Source organism: Sebastes umbrosus, chromosome 22 (assembly GCF_015220745.1).
Source record: "Sebastes umbrosus isolate fSebUmb1 chromosome 22, fSebUmb1.pri, whole genome shotgun sequence".
NCBI lineage: Eukaryota > Metazoa > Chordata > Actinopteri > Perciformes > Sebastidae > Sebastes > Sebastes umbrosus.
The window spans coordinates 22,720,286-22,735,488 of NC_051290.1; the positions used below are offsets into that span (position 1 = coordinate 22,720,286).

At 44.3% G+C, this 15,203-nt stretch overlaps 1 protein-coding gene across 6 annotated transcripts in view; it reads right to left on the reverse strand.

Annotated features, from left to right (window-relative positions):
• The window catches only part of nhsl2 (NHS-like 2), a 237,857-nt gene that overhangs the window by 5,542 nt on the left and 217,112 nt on the right, over positions 1–15,203 (reverse strand). For all 6 annotated transcript variants that reach the window (XR_005205373.1, XM_037759702.1, XM_037759703.1 and 3 more), the window contains 4 exons: positions 9,233–9,415; positions 4,734–5,820; positions 2,947–4,102; positions 1,527–1,836 (listed from right to left, as the gene is read on the reverse strand). Coding sequence is in view for 5 of the 6 variants with exons in the window: in XM_037759702.1 (XP_037615630.1) it covers positions 1,527–1,836; positions 2,947–4,102; positions 4,734–5,820; positions 9,233–9,415 (2,736 nt within the window). In the remaining variant the exon portion in view is untranslated. The remainder of the gene's footprint in view (positions 1–1,526; positions 1,837–2,946; positions 4,103–4,733; positions 5,821–9,232; positions 9,416–15,203) is intronic.

Here is a 15,203-nt window from a genome sequence, read left to right on the forward strand (position 1 = left end):
GAGCAATTGGGTTTTGATTTGCTTAAAAACAAGAGAAATCTCCTCTGGCAGAATCAGGAGGTTCTGAGTTATCAAATGCAGCGGGGAAGGATCCTAATCAAATGCAGCAGCTCTGACAGGCTATCATTAAACACGTGCATAGGAAATGAGAAGAAAAAGGTTGGGAGTTCCACTGCTTCTGATTAAGATCAAACAGAATTTACGAGCTAATATGTGTCGGTCTATTTCATTGTACAGCGTAGACTGCATATAAGTGGACTTGGTCGCGGTTTTGAAGCCTCGAGTTTGGCGTTTTGACCGTCGCCATTTTGATATTTTGGAACCACAAGTGACACGAGAGGGTTTGAGCACAACCAAGTACAACCGAACGCTGAGTAAGACATTTTTTGGTGAACAAAATGTTACAATTAACTTTCATGAACTGAAAACAGACAGTGAAAGAGTTAAAGTTCAACGACAAAACACGGACAACTCCCAGACTGGACAACGTCGTGGTAGCGACCTGTCAATCACAAGGTAGCCCCACCCTAAAGCATCCCCTGCTTTATGGTCTAGTCAAGGGGTCAGCAACCTTTACTATCAAAAGAGACATTTTAGGCAAAAATCTGTCTGGAGCCGCAAAACATCTGATCATTGTGATGAAGGTAACACAGTTTACAGTCTAAGTATATAGTACATAAGTCTAATGTAGTGAGGGCCAAAGAAACAATGTACTACAGAGTGTTAGGGCCACATTGAGGGAAAAAACATCTGAGATTTACAGAATAAAGTCAGAACTTTATGATAAAAAAGTCGGAATATTACGAGAAAAAAGTCGGAATATTGTGAAAATAAAGTCATAACTTTACGAGAAAAAAAGTCGTAGTGTAACGAGGATAAAGTCATAACTTTACGAGAAAAAAAGAAAATAACACGTAAAATTACTACTTTATAATAATATGACTTTATTCGAATAATACTACGACTTTTTTCCTCGTAAACCTATGTCATAATATTATGACTTTATTGCCATAATATTATGACTTTATTCTCAAAATCTCAGATTTATTCTATACAACCAGACTTCTTGTCTGATGAATTACTTGCGTTAAAATAATACCTTTATACCTTCCTTTATCACTGAAAAAGTACACTCATATTCTTATTACACTACACTTACATGAAAGACAAACAGCTACCCGTGCTTGTGACAAATAGAAGCTGTTAGCCATATTTTGGCATAAATGTGAAGGTTTGGAACACACTGAGTGTACAGATGGTGAGCAGTGTTTTAGTGGTTTGAGTTTCAACAGACATTTTGATCCTTTTATTTCACCGTGAAACTGGGTCTCCATTGTAATCCATTGTAACTGGTGTGATTCCAAGCTGACTACAGCTGCTGTCCCTACAAACCGAGTGCTCCTTTTGAATGTTTCTTCAGCTTTGTAAAGTCTTTTAAATGTTAAAGTAAAGCTGGAGTTACAGTATAACTGTGTGAACAAACATGCCTGATGCAGCCTTGTCAATATCAGAAACCATCACCATACCTGCCCCAATCCCAGCGCTGGCCATTTTCCCTCCCAGCTCTGTGAGGGAGGAATCCTGCAAAGACGACTGAAGTGATGACTCTTTTGAACTCTCCTCGTCTGTTCCCAAGTGGTTCTCCTCTTGCTCTAGCATATCGGGAACACTAGGACAACCGGGAAACTCTTCTGGTGGGAAAGCTCCTACAGGAGACCGGAGACCCACTGGGCTGTCGGCCTGTGGGGTCTGACGTTCTGCGCTGCCATTGGTGGAAGAGTGGACCGACGAGGGAAGGAGCAGGACATTCGGCTTCTTGGGTACTGGAGGTGGAACCTGGAAAGGAATGAGAAATTAAGTACAGCAATAATTCTGAGAGTTAATGAGAGAGAGAGATAATGGATGGATGGATGGAATAATTCTGAGACATGAGTACAATTACTTAAAAATGAGGACATTAAGTAAATTGCGATTCTCTAAATCCATGAACTGTATTTCTACTGTTTTGCCATAATGACACACTTAAAGGGATAGTTTGGGTATTTTGAAGAGGGGTTGTATGAGGTACTTCTCCATAGTCAGTGTATTACCTACATTAGATGACGGTCGGTACGCCCCAGTTTAGAGAAACAGACAGCAGTACCAGCACAGGAGCAAAGAGATGTACTGCTGTGGACGGCAGCAAAATGTATTTTCGCCACCTAATAAATATCGATTTCAGTTAAAGGGTACGCTATATTTAGAATATTTTTGCTGCTCTACCTTGCCGTCAGACAGCCCTTTCTGACTGGCAACTGAAGCCGTTGTCTCCATCTATGCTCTCGCCAAAGCCACCAGACTCCTGTAATTGTAACACCTGTTATTTTACCTCACAGAACACGGGAGTTGTTGGTTTACTGCTGCCCTGATTGGTTAGTTTGTTTGTCTTATTGTGTTACTTTGGTTAGTTCGGATTTGCTAAAGTCACACAATAGCACAAACAAACTAACCCATTGAGGCAGCGGTAAACCAGCAACCCCCGTGTTCTGCAAAGTAAAATCACCCTTTTTTCAACAGAGTCTGGTTGCTTTGGTGAGAGCATAGATAACGGCTTCAGTTCGCCGTCTTAAACATAGATTGTGCAACTGTCTCATGTTAAGGTAAACCGGTGAAAATATTCTAAATAGAGCATACGCTTAAACTGATATTGAATTTTTTTAGGTGTTTAAAATACATTTCGCTGCTGCCCCCGTCCACAGCAGTACATCTCTTTGCTCCCGTGCTGGTACTACTGTCTGTTTCTCTAAACTGGTGGCGTGCTGACCGTCATCTACTGTAGGTAATACACTGACTATGGAGAAGTACCTCATACAACCCGACTGGGAAACACCTGAACTATCCCTTTAATGACCTTAACCACAAGGACGCCCCTAAAATAAAGCACTCTCTGAGAGACGTCTTCCTCACCTTGGGTTTCTTTTTGTCCGACAGCTCTGCCAGACAGGAGATTGTCATCCTTGAGGGGAGGGTCTTGCTCTTGTCTTGGAGCTCCGGGGCCTCCTGGTTGCTGCAGGGAGAGGGGAGTGAGCCTCCATCCCCAGGACCAAGACGGATCTCTGGGTCGGTGTCAAAATCAGGCTCCATCGCTGGGTCTTCCAGGAGAGGCTGGGGGTCCGGAAGAGGAGGGAGATCAAAGAGGGCCTGGGAGTGGAAGAGGAATGGGTGATCATAGGCAGTTTGTGGAGCGGTGGTAGAATCTGGGAGAACAGAGGGACTTGTTGCTTGCGGTGGAGGTTTTTTGGGTTTGGGCTTCCTCATGACTTTGTAGATGTTGCCTAGGGGCACGGGCCGGTCCACAGGGGAGCCAGGAGGTGAGTCGAGGGCTAGGGGGGAAGTGGAGGAGGGAGAAGGAGACTTGAGGAGAAGGTTTAGGGGTCGCTTGGGCAACGGGGGCTTGACAGCAACAGGTGGTTTGGGTTTCGGCAGGGTGGGTGGCGGACTGGGGTCCTCGCCTAAGTCTCGGCCATGCTGCTCTTCTTCGATGGTGTCAGATGCCCCATCGGGACAGTCCTCCAAGTCACCACGAGAGACGGAGCGGAGCCGAATCGTCTTCAGCTCATTCTGGGTGACCACTGGCAAAGCCTGTGAGGAGCTGGGGCTGATTTTTCCCGGTTTCGCCGCCGTTGAGGTGTCAGAATGTCGCCTGCTGGCCTTTTGCTTTGGCTTGATTGAGGACAGCTCCAGGTGTGCATTCCCAGGCATCTCAAAGGACAGTCTAGACCTCGCTGCCGGGTCCTTGGGCGATGGTAGCGATGATTTCCTTTCTGGGATCTTTGGGCGCAACTTACACCCCAATGTCCCTACCGTCCCATGACCTGCCATGTGACTGAGTGGAACAGTCGGGGTGGGAGTCTCTGACTGGCTGGAGTAGCCACTTGACGGGGACATGAGTCCTGGGGGTTTGAAGGGCGAGGACGCCTTGATGTCCGTTTCCATGGAGAGCTGTGAGGGTGAGGTGGCTCTGGAGGTGGAGGGAGAATCAAGTAGGGACTCCGAGCTGCCTCTGACTTTCATACATTCAATCACTGTGGTACCTGTTGCTGTGCTGGAGCCTGAAAGAGACCTGGAGGAAAGAGGACTGCATTTCAAGACTTTATCTAACAAATCAACACATTCTCACTCCCAACTCGTCAAATACCGCCGCTTGGTCAGTGCCCCTCGGCATCGGAGATTGACGCACGGGGTACACGTCTTGCGTTACTTTTGGACAGACCAAGGACAGTGTGTCAATATATGCTCATTACATGTATAGTGTCTTTTCAAAATATACTTCCGTTTTCACAGGAAGTTAGGTTTAGGCAACACAACTTCACAACTTCGTTAGGATACGGTCGTGGTTGATGTTAACTTCACTGACAAGCGAACTCATGTGACCAGTGACTCCCGTGACTCACGGAACTGACGATACTAGCGACTCAAGTGACTCACAGGACTAATGATTCTGACGACTCACGTGTCTAACGACTAATGCGACTTACGTGACTCGCAGGACTGATGATATTAATGACAAACGTGACATCACATTTCCAATGCCGTGGGGCACTTACCAAATGGCGGTATTTGACGAATTGGGAGTGAGAATGGACCAAACTTAGAGAATACCGAAGAGCCAATAAGAAAACAAATAGGCAGTTTAAATTCAAACTGGATTGGGCAAATAAGCCGCTAACATAAAGTGTAGTTTCATTTCCTACCTGTAAGGGTCATTCTTCCAATCCCCCAGCTGCCAGTGAGTGGGGAAGGTCAGCTCTGTCTCTCCCTCCCTCTCTGGTGCCTGGACCTCCAGGCTCGGAGGTCCGTCTGTGCCTCCATGGCCCAGCTCCCGCTCACCAATACTGGGTTTGGAGGAGCTGGGCAGGAGGAAATCGGGCTGGAAGTCCGGGAAGTGGTCCCTGGGGATGTGCAGGCTCTTTGGCCGGCCATCCCTGTAAAGACCGCCTTCATGGTGGATCCTGCCCTCGGCTTCTCCGAGGTTCTTCATGAGAGACACGCTCCTCACAGGAGGTGGCGGCTTGCGCTTGGATTTCTTAAGTGAGATGGAGCGGGAGCGTAGGCGCAGGCGGCCGTCAGCGCTGTAGTCTGAAGCCGTGACGGAGATTGTGTCTGTGGTACTGGCGCTGTCTTCGGAGCTCCCTCTAGGGTAGAGAAGGGCGTAGTTCTCACCCAAACCCAGGAAGTTGTGATGCTGTTGTTGGTGGTCTGTTATCGCCATAGCGTTCCCGTTACCTGTAGGCAAGATGTTCCCGTCTGGCTGGCCTTCTGTAAAGCAGAAGGAACCAGAATCCGTGGGCGTGGAAAGGGAACGCTCCCGGAATTTGAAGGCGTTCGCCGCTGCTATGGAACGTGCCGACCTCTCCCGCCCTCTCCCTGCCTCCCCACCTCCCCCTCCTCCCCTCCCGCCGTCCGCCGCAGCCCCTTCCGTCTCGCTCCGCTTTCCTATCATCGCCGTCGCCAGTGAAATCCCTGGCATGTTATTCCCTCCTCTCCCAGAAGGGTTCGTCACGGACGCGAATGAACCAGAATGTGAGCTCGCCGACTGTCCCGAGCTTACCAACATCACCCCGTCCTGCGTACCTCCTCCGATGACGCTGTGCTGTTTGGGTGGAACCGCCGGGCCTTTGTTCATGCTGTAGTTGTATGGCTCGTTCCAGGCTCCGGGTGAAAACGTGGAGCCCTTAGGTCCGTTCCAGGAAGCGGAGGGCGTGTTTGAGCACAGCAGCCCAGAGTGGTCCATAGCTCCCGGGTGAAGTTGGTCCAGGGCACGCTGCTCCAAAGTGTTATCTGTGGAGGGAGAGAGAATTAATAAACTGACCAGAACAAACTCACATGACTTTATAGCAGATACAACCCCCTAAAAAATAAAAGATAAGAACAGAGTTTATCACATAGACTGTATATAAAGATGGACGACATGACTGCTCCCCAAAAATGAAGCCAAAACATCGACTTGATTTCTTCCGGTATTCCCCCGGATTTGTGTATATACAGTCTATGGTGTATCTCCCTTGACAACATGAAGTTTTCTTGCTTACTTCAACAGCAATAAGTCCTTTAGATATACTACACTCTCTCTGGGTGCCAGCTAACTTATAGCTGCAAAACTTAAGGACTTCTGCACACTGTCAGCACAAAATCTTTTACAGCGCTTGGCCATAATAGACCTTCAGGATTCATTGCTTTCTTTTAACCACAGGATGTAAATGTTGGCTCTTTTTATGTGTGCATTTGGATTAATCAGTGAATGTCTACTCGTCTCGAATGTTCCTGTGATTCCATTTTTGCGATTGCTTGTTACGGGCTGTAGCTATAATATAAGGATGCATTTCATTCTTATAATATATTATAAAATGTTTGGACTCATGGGCATGGAAGAAATATTGTTAATGTAATCTTCATTCTTAACACAAAATCCATATTTTAAAATGTCAGATACAAGTTTAGATGTTCTGCTGTTTCTCGCCTGTCCGCAAATAAGGCTTCCTTCAGGTTAAACTGTTTACATGAGCCCTTCATACCCTGCGATTGAGTATCCCTGTTGCAGTGAATAAACCAATTAGGCATGAAAAGATCCTGGCTGCCGGTAATACCGTCCTTCACTGAGCAAAAACAGATTAGCGCGAATACATGAGGAAGAAATTATTAACTCAATCTCTGTGGTGTTCTCTGATGAATTCAAAATGTGGTCTGTGAAAAGCAAAGAAAAAAGGATTGAGATGTTTTCCTGCCACAGTGACCCATTTTAACATGGTATTAACCCTCTGAGACCGACTTTACTGTCTTTCCGAGGCTGTAGCAGGTTTTTTAAGTGAAGGTGCAGATATCGTATGAAACCAGAAAACCTAAGGAATCCATTGGTACCAACCATATTAGCTTGTCATGAAGGAGGCTAAATAATGCTCCGACCTTAGGCTCAATTTTGGTGAGAAAAACTGGCATTTTCCATGGGGTCTCTTGACCTCTGACCTCCAGATATGTGACTGAAAATGGGTTTTATGGGTACCCATGAGTCTCCCCTTTACAGACATGCCCACTTTATGATAATCACATGTAGTTTTTTTCATGCAGTATAAATGTGTTATTGTCTCCTGTTCTAAAATGGTGTGTTTGAATATTTCTGCATACTGGGGTCCCTAAACAGTGTTGAATTCCATAGATTGGGTATCACTGTAAAGCTGAGACTCCTGTGGATCCAATGAGCCCACCTGTATTCATGTGTGATGATGTCAGTCCCCATAGGAGACATTTCATTGACCTCACTGTATAAAATGACCTGTGGTGACCTCTAGGATAATCACAGCCTTATGAAACATTATACAGCCACAAACTAGAGACCTAGAGCATTCAGAGGATGGATGGATCAGACTAGAGACCTAGAGCATTCAGAGGATGGATGGATCAGACTAGAGACCTAAAGCATTCAGAGGATGGATGGATCAGACTAGAGGCCTAGAGCATTCAGAGGATGGATGGATCAGACTAGAGACCTAGAGCATTCAGAGGATGGATGGATCAGACTATAGACCTAGAGCATTCAGAGGATGGATGGATCAGACTAGACACCTAGAGCATTCAGAGGATGGATGGATCAAACTAGAGACCCAGAGCATTCAGAGGATGGATGGCTTTCCTAGCTAGATGGACAATAAGGGGGTTTCTGAGCAGTTTACACAACACAAGTGCTCACCATCCTTCATCAAAAAATGATATTCTTGCAGAAATCTCAAAATATCAAAAGTATTTGACACCAAATCACAGCATGGCTTTTTCTATGGTGTTCCTCAAGGTCTTGGTGTCTTAAAGCTGAAGTAGGCGATTTTGGAGCAAATATGATTAAAAAAATTACTTTTATAAAACGGTTGCTATATCGTGACAGTAGTACATGAAACTGGTAACCTGCAAGATTTCACAGACCGGAGGAAGAAGTAAGAGCTGATCTGAGGTCTGCTGTCCATCTGCCGTCTATGAGAGCCGGCTGTCAATCACTCTGAACTCCGACCAAATGGTCAAACTAGGCAGCGCTGATCAAATATGAATCAATATTCTGTTATGTTAATGTCTATTTCTCTCCTCACATGTTCTCAGAATCATCTTGTAGTGCACGGTTTAGCTGTAAAATGAGAACGTTTGTGACGCCGTCGCCATTGTGAAATCTGGTGAAGGAACGCCAAGTTCCGGTCACATGACCGGAGCTTAGCCAATAGGAACGCTCTCTCTGAAATGACCTGTGATTGGTCAAAGTCTCCCGTCACGAGCTAGATGTTCTAAAGTCTGAAAACAGAGCCATGAGGAGGAGCAGAAGTCTAGTTTTCTCTCAGAACACTTGAATTACAATATGCTGAAAGGTTATTATGGGATTTTTGCCCAATGATGCAAAAAATATACTGCCTACTGCCATTTTAATTTGGTATTTTGGAGGGATTATTAATCAATTTTATCAATTCTCGAGTGGTAAACATTTTTTTAAAATTTAGCACCAAATTTGTTGAACAAATGGTATCAAAATTGCTTCACAAATTTATGAGACATAATAGAGCATGGGGATGACCATCATATACTTCTGTTCTAAACCCTAATATACTTTTACAATTTATTTTAATTAATTAATTAATTAATTCAGGTTTATTTCTAGAACAACTTGACACACAGTGCTTAGCTGCATCTCAAATAAATCTTCAGGTTCCAGCTTTCAGATGATGTTCACTACTACTATGTGACATCTAATGTTGACCTGCTGTCTAAAGACCCCCTGAACCCCCCTAAAAAACACAAAAATGGGTCTATTGTGGGTCTCAGGTTAAGCCAAGTAGGAATATAAACAAGCCCAGATTTAATCTACCAAAACTACATTGATGGGAATTTACACATAATAAAATAAGAATCTTTGATCTCTTTGTTTCAGTAAAAATGATTTAAAATACCAGAAACAAATAAAAAGTTAGCTGTTGTGGTCCAATCCCTGCTTTCTCCCAAGGTATCAAATGAAAAGGGAAATGTTTTTACAGCTTCAAACAGCAGAAAACACTTGTGCAGTAAAGGTTAGGGTTTCTCAGGTTTCTGCTGGCGTCGGGGGTTAGCGGTTAATGAGTCGAGATATTTCATGTTGTGGTGACCTGGAGATCTGCACTACGGGAACACGAGACGGAAGAAAACATTGGAGGAGGGTTAGAGCTTCCCTTAATGGTCGGGCACACACCTGCAGGCGAGGTTGTGTCGAGGTCAGAGTGCGTCTTCCTCAGGGGGAGGTTCTGGTGGAGGGTGTCCGTGACGGGCTCCAGGGAGCGGGGCTGGTGGGGGAAGGGGTCCCCCGGAGAGGGGGACGGGGACGGGGAGTGCTGGAGGAGGTCGACACCGTGGAATTTCCCTCCTCTCCCTTCACCTGGAGGAGAAACAGAGCGAGGGGAGAGTCATTTCACTTGACACACAATAAATTCAATAAAACAGTAAATCCAATCATGTTGTTGACATGGCAGTAAAGAATTAGATTAGGACTCTTGAGAGATAGAGATGTGTAGAGACCGATTTGATTCTGTGAGCATCACCTGATTTGAAGTCGTCCTTAAAAGGGTGAAGCGTTTTCAACTCACATCTTTTAAGATGGTCAAGACGAATATAATTGACTGTTTCGGTTTGTTTCACTTTGGTAAAAATGTATTTTTGTGAGAGATGGACCGGGAACCATGCAATAATGTGGCTTAAACATTTTGAAATACATTTGAAGTTACATTGTGGAGAAGTGCAATGTGAAAATTTACAGAACATGTTAAAACTGCACCCGATTCGACTGTTATCAGCTCATTAAATGGGCGTTTATCTGCCGTCAGTAGGGGCCTGCTACACCTACTACACTGTGAAAAATTAAAGCAAAACTTAAAAGCAACACGTTCTAGCCGGATCTGGCCCCGAAGCCAGCAGTCTGGGTTCATTTGTCACAGAGAGAACGTGAGCGTGCTGCGTGCATTTCACTGACATTATGCGTCATGATTTTTGGATTTCCTGTTTCCTGTTTCCTGATCGCTGATATTTTGATGTTCAAAGTTGCCGCAAGTTTGTTTAAATCAACAGGTTTTGGTGAAACTGACAAGAGGTCGCCTCAGCTGAGGAGATGACAAGTAACAGATGTTACTACATGTTTGAACCGCTGCACTCTTCTTTTCTGCTACCATAAACCTACATGTTTATGTTCCACATTTTCCGCAGACAGTTTTTTAATCCGGAGTGACTTACAGCAGATGCTGCTGAGAAACCCGCTGTTCTGTTGTACTTCCTGTCCTTCTGATGTCTTGTCTGAGCAGACAGTAATCCAATGAGTCATCGGAGGCAGCAGGTACCCACTTGATTACCTCGATGACATGCGGTGCAGTCTCTCAACCGGCTGCATAATTCAGTCAGGCTTCTATTAAGCCATCAGCCTTGGTTTTATAGCAACAGTCACAGGCTGCTAAAATGTATCTCCTACAAACAAAATGCCACTCAGTGTTTACCTCGGTGAGTGTAGACAGAAAACACACACCCAGAATCAATGAGACAAAACAGAAAATGAATCAAATTAAGGTGAATCGATGCAAAAGTGTACCAGCATGTCTCGACCGGCGCCAACACAAACCGACTTAAAGGGGCAACTGCACTCTAAAATACAGATCTCCTGCTTTCTGATTCTTCGTGAATGAAGCGCTGTTGTCAAATTCAATAAACTGCTCGTTTTGAAAACCATAAACCAATGTGACGCTGAGCGGAAAACCAAAAACAAAGCGTAGGAAATCTTCAGTTTTTTGCCCCCTACACATTCACCATCTCTTCCTCTACCTGCCTCGTCTGCCTTCTTGTTGCCTCTCAGGGGGGTTTGCAGTCACACATGACTCCACCCCGCCCTCCCTCCATTTTGTTTCTACTTGTGTCCCTGTTGCAGCGCCGTGTGTGAATTATACATCCAAGCATCAAACAACACAGAGTCACAAATGTTTGAGCTATCTGAGAGACCAAAGAGCAAACTAATAGCAGAGAGACTCTACAGGATAATGTTCCCGGCACAACAACATTTGCAGAAAAAAACAACTAATTAATCTGAAGTGATGCTTTTTTTTAAATCCACATTTCCAGAACAAAAGTTTGGAGACACAAAGCTTGAGAAACAAAATGTAGAGTTTTGTTACATGGCGAAGCTCATCACATGTTGTTGTGCTGTAGTACACCCATCTTAAAGACCATCCATTCATTATAAGTAACCGCTTATCCCATTCAGGGTCTCGTGGGGTGGGGGGACAGGTCGCCAGAGGAGACAGACAACCATTCACGCTCATATCCACACCTACGGGACATATTATACAGTCAACAATTAACCTAACCTAACCTAACCTTGCTGGGAGGAAGCCTGAGAACCCGGAGTAAACCCACGTTAACATGGGGAGAATATGCAAACTACAACAATTAACCTAACCTAACCTTGCTGGGAGGAAGCCTGAGAACCCGGAGTAAACCCACGTTAACATGGGAGAATATGCAAACTACAACAATTAACCTAACCTAACCTTGCTGGGAGGAAGCCTGAGAACCCGGAGTAAACCCACGTTAACATGGGGAGAATATGCAAACTACAACAATTAACCTAACCTAACCTTCCTGGGATGAAGCCTGAGAACCCGGAGTAAACCCACGTTAACATGGGGAGAACATGCAAACTCCACACAGACGGCCCAAGCTGGGTTTTGAACCTGCGACCCATCTTAAAGGCCAAATCCAGCCTTTTTTTCACCTCCGACCACAGTGACGTAACAGTGGGCAATTTGCCTTCTGCAGCCAATGAAAAATCACAAGTGCCCCTCGGCATCTGATACCGAGTCACCCTTTATTAGTGGTGGGGGGAAAAAAAGTCGATACAGCATAGTATCGTGATATTTTGCGTGACAATATTGTATCGATGCACGGACGTTAGGTAACGATCTTTTATTATTTAAACTATTAACAATGCGACGGCACGCCGCCAGAGGTTTGTAGTGGGCTCAGTCTTAAAGCTAGAGAGAAGTTACTGGATTCATATGAACAAAACTTCTACTTTAGTTTTGTTATCTAACTTTGTACTTAATTAACGTCAGGTAAGTTACATAACAAACAGATTTTTTTTAACCCAAACCACGATCTTTTTCTAAACCTAATCACGTAGTTTTGTTGCGTATTTAAATGCTAAAAACTAAGTAAAGCTGTGTTGGACCGCCGCTTGGTCAGTGCCCCTCGGCATCTCGCGTTACTTTTTGTAACATGTCAGGGACGGCGTGTCAATATACGCTTGTTACATACATAGTGTCCTTTCAAAATAAACTTCCGTTTTCAGGTTTAAGCAACACAGGTCGGAAACGGTCGTGGTTGACGTTAATTTCACTGACTACCGACTGACGTGAGTCGCTAGTCATGTGATTCACGGGACTGACAATACTAGCGGGTCACGTGACTAACGACTGGCGTGACTCAATAAGTCAACATTACTTTTAGTTTCACACGAACCAAGAACAGCGGTCTCCTGGTTGAAAGTCTTGTGTTTGTTTGACCAATCCACCACCTCTATCGCCCGCCCATTTTGAAGCGTGGGACCCCTGACCAAGCAGCGGTATTTGACAAGTTGGGCGTGAGGACGTGTTGCAATTGGACTCGCTCGATGTCTGAAAAAAAAGCCTGGTTTCAACCCAGATATCTAGAAGTCTTTTGAGCTGCAAATGACCAGATGAATGATCAGTTAGGAGGGCTGCGTGTGTTGCGACACTCTAACAGGTGATGAGTTTTTGCACAAAAATGAATTTTGGAAGCCAGAAATCTAATTTCCTGGCTAGATAATCATTAAATGAAACCCATCAATCCTGGCCGATGCATCATAGTCATTTTATGTTATCAGAGAGAAAGAAAATCCTTGGTCTTTCTTTGAAAATGAAGAAGAGATCTTCCCACCTGTTTGTCTGCTTCACTCATTGACTACCTGTCTCTTTATCTCTTCAACAGTCTATTCACCTCAGTCATTCATCCTCTGTCTATTTTCCCAGCAACCTGTCTGTATAGTTCACCGAGTGCCATTCAACGGCTGTACATGAATAAATAAGTGTGTTTCGGCTGAAACATCTACATACATCCAGCAGAGACTAGAAGCTATGACTCAGCCACTGAGTGGGGCAAAAATATGACTTCCTGTCTGGCTGTCATGCATTCACCCACTTCCTGCTGGACCGTCTGATTTCATCCAGGCAAAGTGACAATTTAGAAGCAAACATTCATACGTGCATTACAGTCACGTCTCTCTTTCAGAACGCCGTCGGCCTCGTCTCTGATCGAGCTGCCATTCAGAAGGTTGGGAGTCTTTGTGTTGCTCCTGCAGCCATAAATAATAGACACTATTTCAACTATCAGCAGCCTTCACCAGAGAGACAAGACGATGATTCTTTCATCATAACGCCTCTTCAGTATGGCCCTGGATTCACTGCTCTCCTGCCTGCTGTGAGTGTGGACTCTCTGGTTAGTAACCCTTTCCCGAAACGTTACAGGTTTAAAGGAATACTTCACCTGCAAAATGACCATCTGTATATCAATTACTCACCCCGTGTTACCTTGAATTCTTGAAGAAAACGTTGTTTTGCAGCCTGAACAGCTCGACAGCGTGTCTGTTTCCTGCTAAACTCCACATTTACAAGCTGTCTGCTTCCCTGACTGACTCTCTGCACACCACATTCAGAACTGCATTCACAACATGCCTGTTTTATAGTCTAACACTCTTTTCTTTTCTGTTGCTGTAAATGGCAACACTTGCAAGCTGTTTACTTGCTGTAAGCCTCATTATTTACTGTTTTTTGTTGAGTTAATGACAAAATTTAAAGGCTTAATAAAGAAAGTAGCGACTGCACAATGATTCCAAACTTGTAATTTACTTTAACTAGTGCAGTGCCTGTTCAGAACACGTACCCGTTCCCAAAGGGGCCAATTGCTTGGCCCCCACGAGTTCTGCTTGCAACGTTGTCGAGAACCGAGTGTGAAGTTGATTGGATGAACGGTTCTCGAGGGCAGTCATACATACTTCCTTTATAGTTAGATGATGCTGCTACAGCGCCACCTATTGGACAACTGGCACCAAATTTGCCATGGTCACTCAGACACCATATCTACACATGTCCACCAAATGTGGTCCAAATAGCACAGAGCGTTCAGGAGATATGACATTTTTGTATTATAAGAACTAGGGCTGTAAATCTATTAAATTATTTAATCACGATTTAATCACATGATGTCCATAGTTAATCACTATTAATCACAAATTAATCACACCTTTTTTTATTTATTCAAAATGTACCTTAAAGGGAGATTTTGTCAAGTATTAAATACTCAAATATGCTGCTTTATGCAAATGCATGTATATATTTATTATTGGAAATCACTTAACAACATAAAACAATGACAGATATTGTCCAGAAACCCTCCCAGGTACTGCATTTAGCATAAAGAAAAATATACTCCAATCATAACATGGCAAACTGCAGCCCAACAGGCAACAACAGCTGTCAGTGTGTCAGTGTGCTGACTTGACTATGACTTGCCCCAAACTGCATGTGATTATCATAAAGTGGGCATGTCTGTAAAGGGGAGACTCGTGGGTACCCATAGAACCCATTTACATTCACATATCTGGAGGTCAGAGGTCAAGGGACCCCTTTGAATGTGGCCATGACAGTTTTTCCTCGCCAAAATTTAGTTAGGAGTGTTTTTTAGCCTCCTTCGCGACAAACTAGTATGACATGGTTGGTACCGATGGATTGATTAGGTTTTTAGTTTATATGATGCCAGTGTCTGCACTCTAGCTTTAAAACTGAGTAACCCGGTGATGCTCTATTATCACGTTAACTTTGACAGCCCTAATAGGAACATCAGAAATACAAAAAAAAAATATTCTGGCTTGGTCCAGAGATGTTCTGTACCAAATTTGGTGACAATTGCTCAAAATTTGTAGGAGGAGCAGCGAAAAATCTGATTTGGACAAAATTCTAAATGGTGGAAAATCACTCTAGATGCAAATGGGCGCGGTTTATATGGATAGATCCGTCTGGACCCACAAAATCCAAGGAATTTTGTTACAGGCCAAAACGTAAAGTTCATGGTTATAGTGCCAACATTTGGCCAAATTGCACCACATTCAACAC